Source organism: Stegodyphus dumicola, chromosome X2 (assembly GCF_044657685.1).
Source record: "Stegodyphus dumicola isolate Sdum_Otavi_A_Nest chromosome X2, ASM4465768v1".
Lineage (NCBI taxonomy): Eukaryota > Metazoa > Arthropoda > Arachnida > Araneae > Eresidae > Stegodyphus > Stegodyphus dumicola.
Window position 1 is genome coordinate 64939934 of NC_140781.1, and position 23867 is coordinate 64963800.

Genomic DNA, 23867 nt, shown 5'->3' on the forward strand with positions numbered 1-23867 from the left:
TAAAATACTAGGGAGAGGGAATATGAGAGTGGGAAATACGGTAATTGAATATTGGAACTGTGAACTGAAATTTCGATCGTCAAACGCCTGTATTTGATCTACGGAAGTGTTTCTTCCTATACGTTTATTAACGTTTCTTCCTACCTGTTCAGCAGTAATAATACGCCAACAGTGCCTTCGAGTTTCCGTTTTGTAGGTTTGGTCACTGTATTAGCTCGAAAAATAATAATAATTTCAATATAAGGATACTGTTTTGTTGTAAGTAGCTATAAAAATATTTCCTAAGCTAAGAAATGAAACCCAAACATTTAATTCTAGAGAAGGGTATTATTTCACTGAGATATAAAAATATTCTTTATGTCTTATTAACTTTTATATCTTTAATGTGCATAGCAACTTAAAAATCGATCCTGAAAATATCACTTCTATTAAGCACCATTTGTTAGCCTGATAATCAGTATTTATAATACTATAAATGGTGCTATTTTATCACGCATAATAACTCACTGTATCTGCTAGTTAATGCATAACTTGCAAGTCTTTAGACAAACAATAAAAGAAATGTTAAATTATTCATATGAAAGGATCTTGCTCACAATTCAATGGAAGGCTTCATGATGTAACACGTGTTTGTTACGGAAAAGACTTTTACAGAGAATGAATACATTTGTTGATTTACATTGTTAAATTACTTAATTAATTACTTAATCCACCTTTAGGTGGATTAAGTAATTAATTAATTAGTAAAATTACTTAATCCACCTTTAGGTGAACTTTTTAAATTAAGAGGAATGACGCATTCGGTTTACTGATATTCAAGACAGACTTTATATTCCTAACTCTACGTTTAATATTAACTAATTGGCCCTGAGTTTTACACAATTAACTTAATCTTTCTTACAAACTTACTCTTACAAAAGTGTTAGTAGAATTATAAATTATATTTAAGTGCGAAGATCAAATGCCCACTTAGAGTTTCAGGAGATTACAGGCATATTTACTTTGCAGGAATTGCCCTTTATGGAGAATTTCAGTATAATTAGTTTTGTATAATTACCATCAACTTTGCGCTTCACTATTTCTCTACCTGTAAATTTACGTCTTATGTGCTACGTCACTCCAAAATAAGCTTCGAATTCGAAGAATATTTACACATCCTCTTCAATAATCTTATTTTCCTAGATCTGAAGAACTTCTAAATTTTTAATTCATATCTCCATATTCTGCATTTATTCTAATCGTCTTCTAATTACTAATAGGAAAAATTACAATTACGTGAAAGATTTGGAATACTGATGTTTATATTGTTGCATGCGTACGGGTTCGTTATGAAATGAATGCACAAGTCCGATGAAAAATGAACAAAAATTTATTATTATCACAACAAAAATGCTTAAATTTTCTCAAATAATCGTGCAGTATCACAATATATCACAGTAACTATCTTTTAACTACTCAAATGTCCAATAGAACGTAATTGAAAACAGCTAAAGAAAGCTAATCCGCGAATTCGCTACAATCAACAAGAGCAGTTTTCTAAACAACAACAAACTAAGCAACTAACTACTACGAACTGAGAGGTTTTCCTCCTTTTATAAGATTTTTAAATTGCGTGCAAGAATTTTCTAGTACTTTCTCGAAATCAAAAAAGAGATATTTATTAAATGTTTAATGCACGCGCTCTTGTATTTTTAATTTTCCGGCTTAGCTTTCTTCTTTTAATATTCGTCACGCGCTGCACTGCGCGGGAAATGAAACCATTTAATTTATAATTGAACTAACATTAGCTTTTTAAATACCAAATTCGTAACAATATGTATGTTGAATAATGAAAACAAATCTGGCATTCTGTCGTAATTGACTAATACTCTGAATAATAAAATTTTAGAGAAAACATGAGTTTCATTCGTGTGAATAAAATAAATATCCCCCCCCAAACACCCAAGACATCTATCACAGATATCAACATGAACGATCTATAAAAATATTTTTATGTATTTAAATTCTAACGCATTTTCTCCCTACTTCCAGCATGCTTTCGTGGTGTAACGGTAGCACACAAGGTGCGTATTCGAGAGGTCTAGGTTCGAGTCCTGGAAACGGCATTACACATTTTTCATGTCTCCTGCTCAGAAAAAAAAAAAAAAAAAAAACATAATGATTCTACAAAATAACTCATAAGCTGAAAATTAACGGAGAAAGTATCGGAAATACATTGACATATACCAATAGCAAAGAGAAAATAGTTTCGAAGTGTCTAAAAGACAACCGAAAGCGCACAACGGCATTGACATGCGAAGCAAACACAACGACATCGCAGATACGCAAACACGTTGTGAAAACACAGCCACATCGCAAATACGCTAACCAGAAGTGCCTTCAGTTATCCTTATTTAGTTTAAAATAAAGGGTCTTTTACAACCTTCGAAAGTTTCTGTTCTTACTTTTACACTTAGCGGTAAGTCGTTTAACGTCTACATAGAGTTAAACGCTTTGTACGTTAGCAAAGAATGTCAAACTGTACAAAGAAATTACATTGAGAAGTTTCTTTTCGTCCTTAACACTAATCGCAAGGTTAAGTATGAATGTGATTAATAGGAAACTAAGACAATTACAAAAAAATCTCTGTTAACCTACACCCATTAACCGGAAATATCAAAATAACGGTTTTTTCGAAAACCTTAATTCATATCCGAAATTTAAGGCTATGAGATAAAAAAAATTATAATAGTTTAAATTTAAATGGGGAACACATTTATGTTATGTTTCTGCCATCCAGTGTAACATAATTATTCAACCACTAAACCAAGGAATTATCTAGAATATAAAGATGAACTTCCGATTCCTTTTTATACGTCGATGTATGAACTTTGAAGATAGTGTCCCTAATTTCTAAAAACAATTCGCAATGAAAGTCACTAGATTTATTTTGTCTCTTGCTTGGAAAGATGGTAAAAACATATCTTTAAGTCGCTGTTGGCGTAAATTGTGCGCTATGACCATGTTCGTAGAAGACGATTCGAGTGACGCAGATTCTCTTGAGTGTATATATAACTGCTTGCCTTATTATTCAGAGGTAACTCTTCGCAAACAATTTGCCGAAAATAATTATCACGAGTTAACTCGTCATTCATGATTCATGACAGGCATTTTTTATTTATTTCGAATAAACTCGCAGTGTGTTTTACTGCTATCCTGGTGACATTCACGATCTTTTGTTATGAGAAGACGCGAGTTTTATGCCATGCCTCTTTTGACTCAGCATTAATTTTATAGTTTATCATTTATTTTGAATGATAAAGATATTAAAATATACAAAACTTTTGTGAAAATATTTGTGGAATCTTTCTTGTTGCATGTATTCTTTCACTAATAAAAACTACATAGTAAAAGAAAGGATAATTTTTGCACGAAAACTGAAAATTAAAGTGTTAGTTAAGGGATTAAACATGTTTGGCCCCTCTGACCAGCATCTTGGATTTAGTTACATGTTCAGAGGAAAAATATGACGATGAAATAATGACGGTAATGTACTAAATAATGACGGTAATGTACTAAAAAGGAGCAAAATGATGATCAGGAGAAGAAGGAGGAGAAATTGTATACACAGCGAATTTTCAAAACTGCGGCCACAATCTTGTAAGCAGGTTGTCAATCGAAATTATATGCCATCACACTAAGAAATTCCTAACTTTCATTTAATAATAAATATGTCAATTTTAAAATGCCGTTAAATTTTGATCTTCTGAAATATAAAATCCAGTCAATGTGCTTGAATTTTAGATAATATGTATGATTTTTGATATTAATTGCGGCTGATAGATCAAAAACACGACCGACGGATTTCACATGTTTCAATTTTTACAGATGGCATGTCAAAACATGAAAAAGTAAGTTCTAGAAATGTACATTCAATTAATCTTGAAAAACCTCTTCACCGGAAACAGCAAGGTCCCGTTGTTGCCGGTTAAAAGGTATTCTGTTATAGTTTCAAGTGAATGGAAAGAGGTAAAGAGAAGGAAGGCATAGACGGGATAACCGTTAACCTGAACGAAATGAGAAGTAATCTTTAGGCACAGTGCAAAAGAAACGTGACACTTTTGTTATGAAATCATCATACAAGTCATGATGCGAAACATTTCAAACGATTTATCAGTTGGTGACTAATCCTAACTTACTTTTGATGTTTTTGAGCCTAGTCTTTCCCTTTAATACATTTGTTACTCAAGACTTTCTATTCGCAGATGGAAACATTATAAAGTCTGCCTTTTGTGGCAGAATAAACTAGTATTAAACATCTAACAGACATTAAGCTAATTATCGCTATGTATGGACAGAACTACAAAGCCTTAAGAAAGTTTTAAAACAAACCATTTTATTAAATCGGAACTAGAACATAAATGCACATTTCGTGCTAAAAATCAGCCAATCACTTGTGGCGATGTAAATTAAAGTTACAGTAAGTTCAAATTGTATATTAAGTTAGTAGTCAAAGACTACATAATTCAATTTTACGCGAAGTTGGCTCGCATATCTAACTGGCGTAAGTATTTAAATGTCGGCACTATAATGCAAAGCTGAAGAATGAAATCTTATCTGAACTAGCACAAACCTAATGATGTGACCTCGAGAGGCAGAATACAGAATTAAACTCCCGAAACCTTCCTTTAAATACTGTCTTTTCCTATCTCATTTACTTTCTGGTAGGGAAAAGGAAACGAGAAGTGACAGTAAAGATCCAAAACAAAAAACTGGTTAGTGAAAAATAATAGCAATAACACTACAACAAAATGGCTATTGCTCGTTTAAGATTGAACAAAGCGAAAGCTATTTGTTTGTTAACACTTCGAAAAAGTGTTATTGCTTTGAATCTGCGATAAAATATTGTTCATTATAAATGAACGTAGTTACAGTCGACGATACCTGAAATCTTTCATTATCCTTGATATCATGAAAATGTGTTGCTTATAAGCGTAACAAAGTTAATTATTCAAGTACTTTTGAGCCGAATGTCATAAAAACATTTTACAGTAAAGTGTTTTTAAATACCACGGACACCATAAATAATATGTGTTTTTATTAGTACATGAGTCAGTTATAAAAAGTCCCAACTTTACCTATGTGTATACTATTTTATTCATTCAAAGCATAACTAATGGTTGTGATGCCGTTTTTTTATAAAATGTATATTGCAATTTCCATTCTGATTATATTTAAATCATACTATATTTGTCTAAGAGTTTTATATTTTATGTTTATTCTATTATGTTACATTCAGAAATTAAATTCAGAAATAAAATGAAATTCGTTTTGAACTGAGTTTTAATTTTATTCAACAATAAAGGTATCGTTGACAATAAAGACGTAACAACAGTAAACATTATTTTTATTCAAGAAAAATAAGAAATACTTGTAAGTTTTTTTTCATATTTTAAAATTTTTGAGGTTTTAATGGTAAAATCTTTGCCGAGGTGTTAGAGCGTGAGAGGAAGTTTTTCAGATTGGAAGTGTTTTCATTTACCATTTTTTATAAATTTAAAAAATATTTATTTTTGTGCAAATATTATAACAATCTGATTATTCCTATTCTTATACTATTTTACATTAATGTTGCAATTTTAGATTTACTATTCGGATTTATTTTGCAACAATTACAAATCTCATCAATTTTAGTTAGCTGTTCTGCACGTACGCATTTTTAACAACTTGAACTGCTAGATATAACAAAGAAATATAATTACAACTTAAAATCTAAAGAAGAAAATTTTTTAAAATATATATGCTTACGCTCATGAATGTTGTAATGATATCTGCACCTTATCTCAAAGATTCTGCTTAAAACAATTTAATTTAACAATGAATTCCATTTTATTACACTTAATCGTGCACATTGCGGGCACATAATGTCAGAAGAAGCAATTCGAAGGGGGAAAATTAATTTCTCTGTAAACAGTTTATTGGGCAACTGACTGCAGCAAAAAAAAATTGAGGGCTGTCTCTCTTAGAATGGATGTCTTTCCGAAATAAATGAGCTTCTCAAACAATTAAGAAAAACTAATCAGTATTTACTTAGCATACAGGGAGAACCATAAATACCCGTGCATACAGCCTACTCAATAACTGAAACCAAGTTAATTTAGGTTATTTTGAACATGACAAAGGCACGACGGCTATCTGCTTAAAGGAAGGGATGCCTTCGTGTAGGACATTTTGAGGAAAATTAGTTTGTATTCACGTTACACATGCGGAAAACGATGAAACCCAACCATGCAGCCAGATTGTTCTCCCGGGGTCGAACTCGAACTAGTTTGAACTACCAGTATTCAATGGTCTTAACTACGATCACTGGTCACACATTGCAATCGGGAAGCAAGTGCTAATATTAAGCTGTTTAGGCAGTTGTGTGCTGGTGGCTCACCTCCAGTAAGCATATCGATGTTATTCTTGACATCTCTTAATATAGTAGAACCCTATATCTATTTCTCCACGTTAAAAAGCAGAGAATTAACAATGGAAAGCGGGATTATCCCACCTAAAATTAATAACTGTAAAAGCTACTTATCGACAAATCGCTAAGCGCATGTACTTCAATGGAAGATAAGAAATTTGATTCTAAAGAAGACGAGAAATTAGATTCTGGAGAAAAGAAGGCATTCATTAAAAAATTTTGCTAACGCAATCGAGAAATTTTACTGTCCACAACTGATATCTATATTAGAATTATATGGGTATATATATTGTGGTTATTTAGGGTATCAACTGAAACGAAAGTTATATAACTTACAAAATTAGTTTCTTTACAATAGGAACCACTTGACAGCATAAGGTTTATTTTCATTCTGCCTAATCAATTGTCATTTAAAATTTTCTTTTCTGATAACGCCTTCATCTTGTTATTCTTATTCTCTCCGTAAAATACAAGAGCTTGAAATCAGCTATTAAATAAAAGGGTACGAAGAAGATATGTGAGTATGAATAATTGACTGTCGAGGCAATGTTTATAAGTTTAACAATAGCCTTCTCCTTTGCTGCTGACAGGCGCACAAGCTGCGCTTGCGTGCGAGAAAATTTAGATAGAATTATTGCCTCTGAGCAAGTTATAAATGTTTCAAACTTATTTATTGAAAAGTGAAGTTGGGATGAGAGAAATTAGCATCCGTCCTGCTAAGTTTTAGCAAAACTGTAAGCTTATTTGTAAACAAAGTTGAAATTGATGTTAAGACAGTTATTTGTAAACACGCAGAAGTTGGATGATTGTAGGTAGCAGTTCGGTTTATTTCAGCTTAAAAACATGAGATAGGTGAAGAATATATTAGACGATTTTTTTATAGTCATGTGTTTAAGTTTTTGACTGATGAAATAACTTGTGTAAAACAGAAAATGTGAAGAGTGAGAATTATTTATGTATTTATAATGACATCTGCAGGTAGATGGAATTTATTATGCGCAAAAAAAAAGAGTGAGAAATATATTCTAATTTTGTCTTGATAAAGTAAGCCGAAATATTATACTATTTTAACGATGTTAAAAACTCGCAATTCATATTTTGAATTACGAAATACTAAATGAAATATAATTATTTTATTAATTAATTCTCTAAACATTTTTTGCTAGTAAGCTGTCAATCGAAATGAATTATCATATTGAATACTTATTCCTTCAGAAACAGCACTGAGAGAATCACATGAAAAGTATTTATCATTAAATGGTTCGATAAAAGTGTCAGAATTATACTAAATACTTAATACTAGCGCTGATTATGATTAATGTCAATCAGCACTACCTAGCATTCCGCTGTGGAAATCAGGAAAGATAATTAAGTTAAATAATACATAAATTTTTTCTCGAAAAATATATGCGTCTTACTTTGTGCTTTGAAAACTATTACGTGACTTGCTTATCAGTAATGCAATACGCTTTAACTCTACTACAGCTACGGTGAAGTTCTTGTTAAGAACTCATTAGATTAGTGAGAAGAGCATTTTCAAAGTAAGAGAAGTGTATTTTAATGTAAATGAGACCTGTTGTACATGGCCTTTTGCAACTCTGCATTTAAATATTTTACAGCAACTATCTGATATTTTATTGCAAGTAGGAAGCCAGAAAAGCCAATTATTAACCTTCCTCCCATTCTTCTTTAAAAATAAGGCGGCATTAAAAAAAAAGAAGAAAAGAAATATATTCTAATCTTTATGTAAGCATTTGAATATTTAGTTCAATATCTTTATCGCAACGATGTTTTAACAGGTGAGACGATCTTGTTAAGAGCATCGTAGTGCATTTATATTAAATTACATAGATATTGAATATTTTCATCAGAATCATACTCAGTTTTAAAATATCTAAAATCCCGCTTCTAATGTTCCGGGGGCCCCCGAGCGGTAAAGTCGCTGAACACTGGTAGTTCGGTCCGAGGTTCGAATCCCGCGAACGGGCTGGCTGCATGGGCGCTTTCGTGGTTTTCCCCATGTGTAACGTGTATACGAGCCAGTTTTCTTAGAAAGTCCTCCACGAAGGCATCCCTCCTCTTAGGCAGATAGCCCTCGAGGCTTTGCCATAATCACACACACACACACACACACTAATGTTCCGGAATCAGTTCCAAGACTTCTCACTCTGTAGAATAACTTTGCATCATATTTTCTCGCTTATGTTCTCCATTTTTTTACTGATTTTGCCGTCGGAAAATCAAGAGGGGCAATAAGTTAGCATCCGAATAATTTAATATCCAATGATGCGGTTGTAGTAAAAACCTGCCAAATGAAAAGTAGTCATAGAAAAACTACACGTAGTTATCGCAATACATGGCAATATTAACGTTACGCTATCTAATAAGGCATCTTGATTTTTACTTCCTTAAAGAATTACAGAAAGTGAATGTATCGAAATTAGCGAAATCGTAGAATGAGTGGTAGTTCGCTGCGCTGTGACTGGTAATTCTTGTATTAGGCTGACATAAAGTCTAACAGTTAGAATGGAAAGGTTCGGTATGACATTCGCAGGTTGTTTTCGAGGATTTATCTTTGTTAGCAAGAACATAAAAAAATCACTACGTGCACGACTCCACTTTAAAATTTAGGGAAGCTCGTTGTCTGAACGGATTGAGAACGGGGAAAACTACGCGAATGATTTTAAAATTTTCAGAACCTGGTTCTAAAATACTAGGGAGAGGGAATATGAGAGTGGGAAATACGGTAATTGAATATTGGAACTGTGAACTGAAATTTCGATCGTCAAACGCCTGTATTTGATCTACGGAAGTGTTTCTTCCTATACGTTTATTAACGTTTCTTCCTACCTGTTCAGCAGTAATAATACGCCAACAGTGCCTTCGAGTTTCCGTTTTGTAGGTTTGGTCACTGTATTAGCTCGAAAAATAATAATAATTTCAATATAAGGATACTGTTTTGTTGTAAGTAGCTATAAAAATATTTCCTAAGCTAAGAAATGAAACCCAAACATTTAATTCTAGAGAAGGGTATTATTTCACTGAGATATAAAAATATTCTTTATGTCTTATTAACTTTTATATCTTTAATGTGCATAGCAACTTAAAAATCGATCCTGAAAATATCACTTCTATTAAGCACCATTTGTTAGCCTGATAATCAGTATTTATAATACTATAAATGGTGCTATTTTATCACGCATAATAACTCACTGTATCTGCTAGTTAATGCATAACTTGCAAGTCTTTAGACAAACAATAAAAGAAATGTTAAATTATTCATATGAAAGGATCTTGCTCACAATTCAATGGAAGGCTTCATGATGTAACACGTGTTTGTTACGGAAAAGACTTTTACAGAGAATGAATACATTTGTTGATTTACATTGTTAAATTACTTAATTAATTCTAGTGATTTTTAGTTACTGATTAGTAATAGTCATTTATTATTAATTGAGAAAATGATATATTTATAGTGATTATTAATATTGATACTGATAGTAATTACTTATAGTGATTTATTGAGTGATTAGTAATAGTGATTTATTGAGTGATTAGTAATAGTGATTGATTTAGCAATAGTGATTTTTAGAAAACTGACTTATATTGTTAAATAACTCAAATAGTTAAAACCTTAACGTTTTTTAAGTGGATAAAATAATGACAGTTCCGTATATCAACGCTAAGTCGGATATTCAATTTATATGGCATTTACAGATGATAGTGTTTATATCAAACCTTGTTTTTTATTTTTATTTTTTTAGTTATCTTCTTCCGACTGTTCGACTGACGTTCAATGGTAATTGCTTAGGGTTATGTTAAACGAGAAGTCTAGAGAGAGGGTACTCTAGACGAAATGGAAAATAATGCAAATCAGTCTACTACATAAACAGTTCTTAAAACGTCACGGTACTTCACTGAGAGTTACTTCCTAAAACTCCGGTGAGTTATAGCTTTATCTGTAATCAACTCACAGAAGCATTATATTTAAGATTAGACATTCTTGGTGTCCTCCTCCTGGTCTTCTTCCTCTTGGACTTTTCCATTGCTGGTGAATTACAACTAAAGCAATAATTTACAGCTAGAAGATAGATTGCTTATCGACGCTAACTTCTAACACTTTAGGCAATCTGCCTTGAAATTTACAGTTTTTCAAAATCACCTCTCAAAAAGAACCTGTTACTACCTTCACCTAATCGCTATTAAAGGGTGCTTACAACCCTCGAACGACAACAGAATTTGATGAAACCTCTGACAAATAATAACTTCTTCCAAACAAACCGACACCTTACGATCAGCAAAGCGGCTCTTTACTCCATAAGGCATAAGTTGCAGTTAACCTTCGCAAGCATTTAAACTCTCTTCCTCTAGTACTTAAATTTAAATAACCTTTTGCTCTGAGTAAGTTCAGCAGTTAGTAAAACTTAAAATAATGGTAATAAATATCAAGATAAAGAAGATTATCATTAAGTACGATAAAATTTGATTAGTTTATGATGAATTTAAAGAAACTTTAACTGATTAACTGATTACGGCAAAGGATATCTGCATTAAGGGAACGGTTGACTTTCAAAATTAGTTTTTTAAGTTTTTGTGTCTTCAACAAGAAATTTTATACATATACATGTTATAACATCAGTTTATAAAATATATGATCAAAATTTTAATTTATTTTAAATTAAAAATTTTTAAAACAAATAATTAATTATTTTAATTAAACATTTAAAATGCTCCTTGTGCGCTAATTTTCAATATTTTTTCCTAATTTTTCCTTTCAGTTAGTTATAAGGACCTGAAAAGAGGTTTTGTGTATCTGTTATTGAATATGATGTATCAGAAATTTTTAAAAAGGATTTTTGTGAACTTAAACCCAGTTTTCGGAAAAATGTCACCTTTTGTTAAACATTATCACAAGTTTAAACTTCTTAATAACCTCATATCCAAAAATGCATACACAGATCTACTGTAACATAGAACAAGATAGTTTCTTCCAAATACCATTCATTTGTAACTAAAAATGAGACGCATGGAGCATTTTCAAGACATACGAACTGCGAAAAAATTTGTTTTGAGAAAACCGAATTAAAAGTTTTCTTCAAACTTACCTTTAATACATGGCCATGAGAAACAGCAAATTAACTTTAAAGATGAATATGTAAACATTAGATAACATTTTCGTATCATTTAACTACTTTTAATCTTATCATATTAAATATGCGAAAAATAAACATATCGCAAATTGGTATGGGATTCGAAGTTAGAGGCAGAAACAATTTATGCATCATATCCAATGAACCTTTTAAAATTCACCTGCATCATATGTTTTGCCTTCGTTTGTTACATTTACATTAGCACTTAATGCTTTATAATACTTTTTACTATTTCTGTGTTTTTTCCAAGTAGGTAAACTTCTCTTTTTGCTTTGGTTCAAGAGACGTTGATCACGCTTTTTTGCAACGAGTAGGCAAAACGAATTTGTTTCCTCCTGTTCTACGCGTACAGCATTTACATAACCAAAGTTAAATTCATTAGTAGGTGTCAAAATTGACACTTCTAGCCTTTGTTTTAGAAATAAACACTTCTTTTGGGCAAATATGTAAATTATAATATCATTAAATAACTGTTGAAATACATTTTTTTACATTTTCTCAAATTTAAAGGGCAAAGTTTACGTCGTTTACACATTTTAAATGTTTGTAACTTCTTTAAAAATTAGAATATTTGAACTCGGTTTTTTGCATACGATGTAGTTACGTATATGGGATATTAAGAGAGTAAAAAAAAAAAAAAAACAAATTCAATATTTTGATTGGTTTTTAAATATTTTAAAGTCCATCGTCCCCTTAAGAGGAAGGATATTAGCATAATATCTGCATTCTTTTGGTGGAAGATTTGCTAAGAGAAACTGCCCTTATTCATTTTATACACATCTCAAAATTACGAAAACTCTTTCAAGCAAGCCTCAAAACAGAAACTGAAGATAGGAAGAATTAGCAATACTGCGCTATGTTATCCTCTTGGCCGCTTTGGTAGGTATGGCAAGAAAATGTATTATCCTCCTCCTCATCTTCCTGACTCTCTCCTTATAATAAATTTCTTGAAAAATTCCAGAATGGCCCATTGAAGTGTAGAGTGAGCGGCCCGTTGTCTGAAGCGTAGGGTATTGAGTTTCTAACTTGGTAGGAGTTACTTGGAATACATTTGCAATATTAATAAACACACCGCTTTTAAATGTAAGCTTCTTAAGAAAACACAAGGCTTAAAAGCTTGCATTAACTGTTAGCTTATTTGGTGTCCAAAATTATCGACAGCATCAAATTTTCTTGACATTCTTGATCAAGATTAATCAAATGAAATATTATTAATTAGTTAAATTTTAATTTACAAAACTCGGATTTAAATGTCTATAATAATTAAAAGTTTTAGAGATTTTGCTACAAATTTTATCTTTTATGCTGCATTTTGCATTCATAATGAAATAACTGCTGTTTTAAGTCACTGTCACATTATGGCATGCAAGAGATTATCTGCTGATAGCATGTAGGATATAACTGAAAAAGTATTATTTGACAGCGAATATGTGTAACGATATTCTGTCTTTATCGTAAGAATTATTTACCTGAAAGAAGAATTATTTAACGTAAGAATTATTTACCTGAATCTCTGTCTGCACTGCGAATACATTTTGTTTTTGATAATGTAAAATGAGCCACTTTTAAAGCATCTGATTAAGGTGTCGTTTTTCAGTAACACTGTAGAGACTCACTAGGCTTTCGAAACGAATAACATACAAGATTAGCTTTACTCTCAGACATGGATCTTCCAGGTGTTAGCTAGTTATGCTAACCACTTACATCACGAGAACATGCGTAGGAGAATTCGATGATTCCTTACAGTGTCTCTTATGTGAGTCCAGTAAAATTCAATAAACTTAATTGCTTAAATTCAAATTTGTAAATAGGAATTATGCTAAAATATATATATACGTGAAGAGAAGCGTAGCAGTTGTACATCAGAGTTCTTATGAAAATTCTATAGATAAATTTATATAACAACACATACATACACACACACAACACACACACACACACACACACATATATATATATAGAGAGAGAGAGAGAGATACAAATATATATATGGAAGATGTTAGATATTAATATTTATCAAATATGAACAAACTATTTTTTTATTTTGTAATTCTAGAAGAAAAAGCTCAATAAATCTATCGAGGACTTCCAGAAGAACTTATGAAAGATTTAAAGAATAAGTAATTAGATTCTATGCTTAAATTAAAAAAAAAAAAAAAACACACAGCAGCAGTAAGAAATATACTTTATTGCTCTGACATTTATACTTAAACGTTATTTGATATGAATTCGAAACTAGCACTGGTGCATCACAGATAACTGAGACATGTATTTATAGGTAGAATGATCTGACAGCTGTTGTGAAACAAGGTTCGTTATTTATATCTACTTTTATTTTAATTTGCTTTTAATATGTTTTCCCCAAAACTTAAAAGCATCATTAATTTTAACTCGCGTTATAAGCAATGTCTTATTCTTGCACTCTGGTCCATCGGAGTTTTATTTTATTTATACTCATCAACTATAAAAAAGTTTTCATGCGGCATGTTGTAAGCTATAGATATTGATTCTCTTGAAAGAGTAACCATTTTACCAAAATTTAAATGTGTAGTCTTTTAAACAAATCGTTAATTGGCGTGGATAAATTTTGCGTCGCTCTGAAAAGTTTTCGCGCTTGTTAAGATTGAAATAAATAAACCTTTGACATAATATTAATTCGTACATGCCATTATATGTTGCGTGTGCGATTTTAAAATTGAAGCCGAAGTTCCGGAATGAGATGCTAAATCGCAATTTTCTACAAAAGTCCTTCATATAATGACGCGTTACCATGGTTACAAGAAATCCAATGTGGATGATAAGACTTACGTATCCGTCCGGCGTTTTCCCCTAGTGGCGAAAGTAGTCGTCATCGTTAGGATAGACCCGTTGCTTTTTCACAGCCTGATCACGACACAAGTTCTGGCAACACTGTGTGGTGTACCTGCGGGCGCCATGCCTCTCATCGTGACGTCATGATACTTCGTCACTGCGATCTTGGCAATCTCTAACGCTTGTGCGCACACTGGAAATAAACTCCCTCATTCTTTGGTGGAATGTCAGCCCCTTGAAGCCGAGATTTTTATTTTGTTGCTGCATCATGCTTTGTTTTGAGAGCAACAAATTTAAAGATTTGTTTCCTTCTACGTATAAAATTTTGAAATTGTAGATAGCAGATGAATATGGAGCTTCAAACAAATGGAATGAAAGTAATTCCAACGAAAATTATAAAAAAAAAATTCGGTGGTTTGAGGTCGGTAATTTTTCTCGTGACAACGCATAAAGTAGGGATGACAAAATTCGCTGTAATCTTTTTTTCCAATGCTGGCGAGAGTTCCTCGAATGTTTTCTTTACTTTTTTATCTTTAGCGTCGCAAGGTACGCGTTCGTTGACGAAATTTTTCTTAAAAAAAAAGTACTTCAAGTTCATGGTTCTCATTTTTTACAGCCGTTTGCATATACGAATTTTATGATGTTAAATGGATTTAAAATAACACTCTTTTTTACTGATTTATGCTGTAACTATTATTCATATCCATAATATATTTTTACTACTCCCATAGTAGTAGAATTAATTTATTTGATAATTCGCTTTTAATGATGAAATTATATTACTATTTTATCGTAAATGAACTTGTTCCTTTGTTTGAAGTACAGATTCAAGGTAATATTAAGTGAAAGTCTAAGCCTTTTTTTATTAATTAGTTTTGTCTAAAACATAACATATTGCTTTAAAATAATGTAGAAAGCAGAAATCGATCCCAAGAAAAATCTGAAATATAACAAGAATTAGTTAAAAATTCAAGTATATTTGGTTCACATCAAAATTCAAATTTATATTTTCTGCGATATTTCTAATAATTAATTAAAATATTACAAAGTTAATTAAAAGTAAGTTGTTTAACTTAAAAACAGTAAGAAAAAATGATTTTAACGAGCAAAAGTGTCTAAGCTTCATGTTATTAAGATGATGTACATAAATTTAAATGCAAAATGCTTAATTTTAGAAAGCGTTTAAAAAATAAAATTAAAAATCTTATTATTAAAATTAATTAAAGTTTTTCCTGTTGAAATAAAAGAACATGTTTACTATTTAAGTTTCATTCAAATGTATGTGTCAGCATTAAATAATAATATAATAAAGAAATAATAGGATTTAAATATGTTAACTTTGAATGACTTTTATAATAATGAATTAATTAAATTATTTCAAATTATGGCAGTTATTGCCGATGAAACATATTTTGAAGTGAATATGCTAATTCATGCTTATATTCCGACTGAAAGGATTTTACGAGGTCATAGGGTGAGAAATTAATGTGCAAATGGTGATCTATGTCTTTGAAAAAAGAACCGATTTAACAGACTGTGAAAAACAGAGTACGATCGGTTAACTAGAGGTCGGGTAGAAACAGACACATGAATATAGAGACCGAAAAATGTCCTTCCAAATGATATAGAAATGGTTCAGAGATGCGGTGGATATGGTGCTTAGGCTAAGCTGAAAATAGTTTCTAAAACGAACTGCTTCATACTCTAAGAAAACCTGCTACAGCTATAAGATCTCGAATATCTAAATACACTGTGAACGAGAGGCTTCATGGACTTGTCCATCTCTGACTTAGGCTGACAAAAGCCATTGGTTAAAATGTTACAAAGACTAACATTGTATTGGATCTCTACTGGTTGGAGTCTGTTTCTTCGCATTATTTGAAAGACATTTTGTAGAGACATTAGGTTATTTCGAAGCAAGAGGGTCGAAAAATGAGCAACGCCTTCGCTGGGACTTCAATATTCTTGATAACATCATTAAATGCTATTGCCTTAGAAACTATTAACATTCGTTTTCCTTCTGATGAGTAACTTCACATGTATATTGATGGATTTCCTTTGTATTTTGCTCAAGGTGCCGATGCTGGTGTTTTTAGTGACTTTTTTCCCTTTTACCTACATGATGGCTCATTTACAACTCAGAACTCGAAGTTAGTTATATAGCTGTGCAACAACTATCTGTTCATGTTTTCCCTCTTTGAGAAGGCTGTTAATTTTTTCAGATTCTATCTCTGTTCTCCAGGCGATGACAATCAACGAGGAGAATGGGGGTCCACGTATATGTATTGTTAAAATGTATTGGAGAGCTCGTCGCCAAATGACCTGATGGTTAATGGCCTGGCATTTGTTTAATAATAATGTTATTAAAAGGTATTTATATGCAAAAATGGTATAGTAATCAACGAAATAGGCGCCATCCTGAAAGGACGCATTGACCTCTGACTGCTGAAAGGTACCAAGACGAAGTTCGTTATTAGGAGAAGTTCAGTAGGTGACAATCTCTTTCTAATGGGATATAAAGCTCCTCCCGTCTTGCTCTGTGGTTTCAGAGTCGAAGGTATAAACGGCATGGCGTAGTCTGCATACACACCGGATAGAAATTCTATTATCGGATCTAAAAATTCTATTTAAGACTGAATCGTTTGTAGCTTGCTAATTTCCCAGGAGGTGAAGTACACCAGTGTTCGCTATTAAGAAGCAACACAAGTCATATTCAAGGTATCAAAAGTTTTAGATGGGTAATGCATTGAATAATCGTTAACAAAAATACTTATTATTGTTCCTTAGTAATAAAATTTTTCTATTATCATTATTTAGTAGAAAGGAGGTCAGATAGCTGAAAAATGGTGCTATTTAAAAAACATCTAGGATCCCCATAGGGAAGAAAGGATACATTCTGCTCCAAAATAAACTGTCTACATCGGTATTTTCATGGATTTTCCAAAAAAATATGCGATTTAATATCTCCACATAAAAATACACCTTCTAAAATAGATAGTCCTCAGATGTTTTTCAATGTTAGTTAGCCTACCAATTCAAACAAAAGAAAATTTTTTTTTTCTTTGAAAAAGTACAAACTCCCCGTGCACCACATATGTACAACACCGGGCTTACAGAAGTAAGTTAACTAAAACATTAAAAGTTACATGCATAATTAAAACCAACAAAAGCAAAGAACAGCAGTCTGGACTTCACGAAAACAGATAAGTTCACTGGCCAAGTCACTCTGAACATTTTCAAATCGTTCTGTAAGCATAATCTAGGGCCATCAAATGTAAGGCAAATGTTCCACGTGCTGAGGCACTCTTTTTGAACTAACTCAAAAACATGAATATAAATATATATATATTTATATTTTTGAGATATTACCCAAAAATTTCAAAAATATATCTTGTGCTCTATCTATAAGTCAAAAGGAGACTAAAGGATCTTCACTGTAATAGGACAACACATGACAAAGTTTTCTACAAAAAGGTTGTTTGATTCAATGTTCCTTATTCGCCACCATTATATATATTGTTGCGTGCGTACGGGTTCGTTTGGAATTGAATGCACAAGTCCGATGAAAAATGAATAAGATTTATTATTATCACAAATAAATAAAACACAATACTTCAATTTTCTCAGATATTCGTTCAGTATTACAATATATCACAGTAGTTATCTTTTAACTACTCAAACGTTCAACAGAACTTAATTCAAAACAGCTAAAGAAAGCTAATCCGAGAATTCGCTACAGTCAACAAGAGTAGTTTTCTAAACAAACTCTTAAAACAACAACAAACAAACTAAAATGACACGAACTGAGATGTTTTCCTCCTTTTATAAGATATTTTATCGCGCGCGAGAATTTTCTGGAACTTTTTCGAAATCAAAAAGAGATATTTATTTATTAAATGTTAAATGCACGTGCTCTTGTATTTTTAATTTTCCGGCTTAGCATTCCTTTAATATTCGTCACGCGCTGCACTGCACGGAGAATAAAAAAATTTAATTTATAATTCAACTAACATTAGCTATTTAAATACCAAATCCGTAACAATATGTTGCTATATCTCAAAAAAGGGTTCTTGTTTTCAAATTAAGCGGTGTTAAGCACTTGCACGAAAAAGGAAAGAAAATATGCTAAATGTTTGAAAAATATTTTCAATTCACCTCGCACACATTTCAGTTCCCAGTGGTTTTCATATCTTCTGCGGGGAAGAAAAAAAAAAAAAAAAATGTGCTTCAGGTTTGTGAGCGATAAATTATTTTTACTCTTCGTTATTTATGCTATGTTTGTCAATCGAAAATATGAAATTTAAAATTTTATATCAAGGGTTTTTATGAATAAAGTAAGATTTGAATTAGTGCGTCGAGAGATATATAGAAATTGCTTATATTTAGTGAAAATTTTAATGTGTAATACTTTCAATGTATAAAGCTTAAAAATTTCAATGTGTAATGTTTTCTCATTTCCGATTTTGAAAATTTAGCACTATTTTAGGAAAAGTATTAAAATTTTATTGTATCAAAAAATTTAACTTTTCAGAATTATGTTTCATAAAACTAAGTGAAGAATTTTAAACTATTTAAAATTATTTTTAGGGGAAGTTATTAAGGTAAATAGTTATATTTTTGAATTTATGTTGAAAATTTTGAATAGTTGACGAGAATGAATGAAATAATTTTGAGAAACTGGCATTGAATATGATAAACAAATATAATTTTTTTATCATAACAGGAAAAATATGTTGAGTAATTTTGAATCCTAGTAAAGAAAACGGATGTAAAATTGGATTCTGAGTATAACATAGGTTATACTTTGACAGTGAATATTGTTGAAATGAATATAATTAATTTTAAAATATTAATATTTTAAAAATTGAATAATTAAAATAAAATTGATGCTGAGTAACGTAATTAAAAACGAAATTGATACAGATAAATAATATGAAGATATGGTAAATGAATTCTAAATTAACGGATAATTGTATAATAATATAGAATATATATTAAGATAAAATTTGAAGGCCCCCATTTATGAAAAAAATGCTTCTTTTTTTCATATGTGATTTTTTATATAGTGCAGTTAGTTTTTTATATAGTTAACATAATGGAATGTTTTAATGCAGTTTGAAAAGGCCAGTTGCCTTTGAACAAGGAACGGAAGCCTTTTAGAAAAAACTGCAATAGAAGCCCTTGGTCACTGATGCAGAACACCAGTTTGTTCAAGAGAATTTGCCCATAAGATTGATATTTTAGTATTTAGAAAAACCTTTGGGGTTTTCCGGTTTTGTACTGACTAATATATCTTAATAACAATAAAAATTATAATTTCATTAAAACTATTTTAAGTGATGTTAAATGGAATGAACATTAGTTATATTATAAATTTTGAAATTTGCTGTGATGATATACAATAATTAATGGATGTATTCAAAATTTTGAAAGCTTTCCCTAAACGAATTTAATTATGAAGATTAAAAACCTTAACTCATGATAATTTTGCTTCCTAATTTGATTCTTACTCCCAATTTGGCTTCTTCCCAACCTTACCCCTTCCTTCTTCTCAGAGGTTTTCAGTTCAAAATTTGTTGTATACATCCTTCAAACCCCGAAGATGAGGAGAGGAAAAACTCTACCTAACGTTTTATAATCTGAATAAAACACCAGATTCTAGAAGACGAAATTTTATTCTCCTATAACCTATCACACATACACATTTACTTAGACACAAACATTAAAAAAAAATATTATTATTATTACTATTTTTTGTTATAGTGGGGTAACAAAAAATTATATTTACTAAATTTCTAAAATATAACTGTTCATTTCAATCAGAGTTTTATTATTATATTGCATTGTATTTTAAATTTCTCTATTAATTATCACATTGCTCTACGATAAGAAGATCTGATTTTGTTTCATAATGAATAAATAAATTGTAATTTCAATGGAATTTCATAACTATGTCTTGGAAACATTTTGATTTTATACTGATGATAATACTTAATTTTCAAAAGATTTTCGCAAGACTGTAAGATTTATGGTGCGATTTTCAGGATCTTTGCACGGTTATAATTATTTTGGGAAAAAATTGATACTCCAAATTCAGGACAATTTTATACTGTTTGGAGAAATTCTTCAGGAACTTTAAAAAAATCAATCACAAAAAAATTTATATTGTAAAAAATTTACAGTTGGAATCTAAATTCAATTTACAGAATCACAGTTTGTTGTAGTATTTCTAAATTACATTTTGTAGCCGTTTATTTGTTTTCTCCTTGAAATTGTGAGCATTGTACAAAATTTCCCTTAATTTGATAATACGCTAATGCTTTTCCTCGAAAGGCTTTTCTATCGCCAAGTCCTTTTCTCCTTGAAGGAGGGACACGTAAAATATACAGTAGGAAAAATTCGCATGTAGACCTTTAAATTCTTACATATTTTATATTTTCGTGTTACAGCTGTAATTCTTTTAGCTGAGCAAACACCTCTTCAAAAATAATATGCGGTTCCAAACCCCTAATACAAAGAAAAATTCTTGAAATTAGAGGGTTAGGATCGCATAATCGGGGACCACCTAATTTTTGGGTGTTGTTTAGATGTCAATTTGATTTAAAAGTATATTTGTTTAGCTCTTTGATTTATGATATGCTTTTGAATGTCGTATTTGCATTTAATGTTATTTGAACAATTTTTTTATTGGTCGATTGGCATGATGTAAAGTTTTGTTGTTTTTTTGAGTGATCAATTTGGCATAATGTTATGTTTTATTCTTTTTTTCCAAGTGTTTCGAGGGCGTGTAGGGAAATTTCTGGATATATTTGAGATTCGGCTTTTCAGTTTTAGATGAATTTTAGTGTCTTAAAATTAGGGGTTCTCAACCGATGGTACGCAAGAGAAAAATAGGTGGTACTCAAAAGCAAAGTGTTTTTAACTATTAAATTCAAAAATTAAAAACCCAATATATTGTTTGATTTTTTTTCGGGATAGAAATGGATACTGTATTTAATAGGAAATAAAAGTAAGTCCCTAAAAAAGGATCAAAGTATCTCATTAACTCTCTTAGAGTTTCTTAGCGTGTCAGCACATTTATGCCGCCATTTCCGCGCTCCTATTGCTCCATTTTCATTGAGAATCATTTTTTACGTCAGTCTGCTGTCTCTAACAGCAGGTATTTTGTCTTCTTGTCTATCCTTTACTTTTCTACGCGATTTGATAATATCGCCGTCTGGTTTTGAAAAACTTTTAATATATTGTGCATTTAAATATTTGTGAAAATATAATAAAACAAACCTAGATTTTTCAAAATGCAAAAATGGCTAGGATTGACTAAGCGGAAAAGTGACGATTCACAGGTGATGGATCCAGGACAATCTACTAGCACTAAGAATATTGAAAAGAAAAGAAAAATTGTTTCTAAGAAATATAATGAAAGTTTTTTATCATTTGGATTTACTTGGAATGGAGATGAAATGGACCCTCAACTTCAATGTGTTGTTTGCGGTGAACTATTATCCAATAAAGGTATGAAACCATCGTTTCTTAAACGAAATCTTGAATCTAAGCTATCTATCTTTAAAGGATAAATCTGAAGAATATTTTAAGAGGAAATTATCGGAGTTAAAAAACAGTAGACAAGTAATGAAAGGTTTTGTTTCTTCAAGTGAAAAAGCTTTGGAAGCTAGTTACCTGGTAAGCCTAAGAGTTGCTAAGACTGAGCAGGCTCACACTATCGAAGAAAACCTTATATTACCAGCAGCTAAACATATTGTTTTAACATTATTCAACAAAAAGGTGGCTAATGATCTTAATAATGTTCCGTTATCAAATGATACAGTAAGTCGACGAATTCATGAAATGGCAGTTTCCATAAAAGTATAATACTTATTCCAAAAATAAAACACAGTGAGTATTTCGCATTGCAGTTGGATGAAAGTACTAATATAACGAACTTTGTTCAATTATTAGTTTACATATGTTCCGAAGAAGATAAACAAATTGCTGAAGAATATTTATTTTGTGACTCTCTTCATTATAGAGCAAATGCAAGTGAAATTTTCAAAGTAATTGACAATTTTATGTCTGAGAATGATGTTGCTTGGAATAAGTGCATTGCCGTATGCAGTGATGGAGCTCGGGCTTTAACAGGAAAACATTCCGAAGCGATTTCTCAAATGAAGAAAGTCGCACCTGAAACTAAATTTACTCACTGCTCCATTCATCGTGAAACTTTAGTAGCGAAAACAATCAATGAAAGCCTGAAAATCGTTTTAAATCAAGCTGTGAAAATTCTTAATTTTCTTAAAAGCCCAGCTTTAAATTCAACAATATTTACGATTTTATGCCAAGAAATGGGCAGTGAACATGAAACGCTTTTGTTACATTCCGAAGTAAGGTGATTATCCAGAGGCGAAGTTTTAAATCGTCTTTTTGAACTTCGATCAGAAGTTCAAATGTTTCTCTGTGATTCAAAATTTGAATTGCAAAAATAATTTTAGCTTATAGCTTTTTTTTGTATGTGAAGTTAAAGGAATTAAGTTTAGGATTACATGGACAAAATGTTGATTTGTTTACCTTAAGACATAACATAAAGGCAACTATAAATAAAACTTGAGCTAATAATCAAAGAATTGGATAGTAATATTTTACGCTTTTTGCCACTTCTAGAAAGTTTTCTAACCGAAAATAATTTGAAAATAGAAGAAAAATTACCATCCGACATTAAAAATCATTGTTTTTCATTGATAAATAATTTCAACATATATTTTCTCGAGGATTATGAAAAAGAAAATTGGATCAGAAATCCATTTTGTTCAAATATACCTGAAATTTTATTTCGTGAAGAAAAAGAACAATACATAGAATTTTCCTGTAATCGAACTCTAACTGAATATTTCAAAAATAACACACTTGTTAACTTTTGGCTTAGCCGAAAAAAAGAATGTAGAAGTATTTCAAATAGAGCTATTACATTTTTATTGCCTTTTTGCATAGCCTATATGTGTGAACAAGTATTTTCTTCCATGTTATATTTAAAAATTAAGAGCAGAACAAAATTAAACGTGGATTCTAATTTACGCTTAAAACTAAGTGAAATAGGATCAGACATGAACAATTGATTTCTCTTAAACAGGCCCAAATTTCGCACTAAATTTTATAATTAAGGCATTATAACTTAAATTTTGATAATTAAAATGGTAACCCATTTTTAATCTAATATTTTTATGTGCCCATATTTAATTCAAATAGCCAACAGGTTGCACAAATGGCAAAATATTTTTTATCCCAAAGGGCATTAACCCAGATGGGCTATTAATTTCATAACGGCTATTAATTTGGATGGGCTATTAATTTCATAATTCCATCGATTGCATTTCAAACTGCTGCCACCAAATGTAATCGCCATGCATTATATTTAAAAAACTAAATAATGAAGAATCTGCATGAATGTTTCTCGCATAGTGAAAAGA

The 23867-nt window shown here is 31.0% G+C and overlaps 1 protein-coding gene across 1 annotated transcript in view; it reads right to left on the reverse strand.

Moving 5' to 3' along the window:
* LOC118188853 (four and a half LIM domains protein 2-like) overlaps nt 1-14518 on the reverse strand; it is a 223863-nt gene extending 209345 nt beyond the window's left edge. The window contains exon 1 of the mRNA XM_085810018.1: nt 14407-14518. Within this exon, the coding sequence (XP_085666144.1) occupies nt 14407-14450 (44 nt within the window). The 5' untranslated portion in view covers nt 14451-14518. The remainder of the gene's footprint in view (nt 1-14406) is intronic.
* Between the last annotated feature and the right edge of the window lie 9349 nt (nt 14519-23867).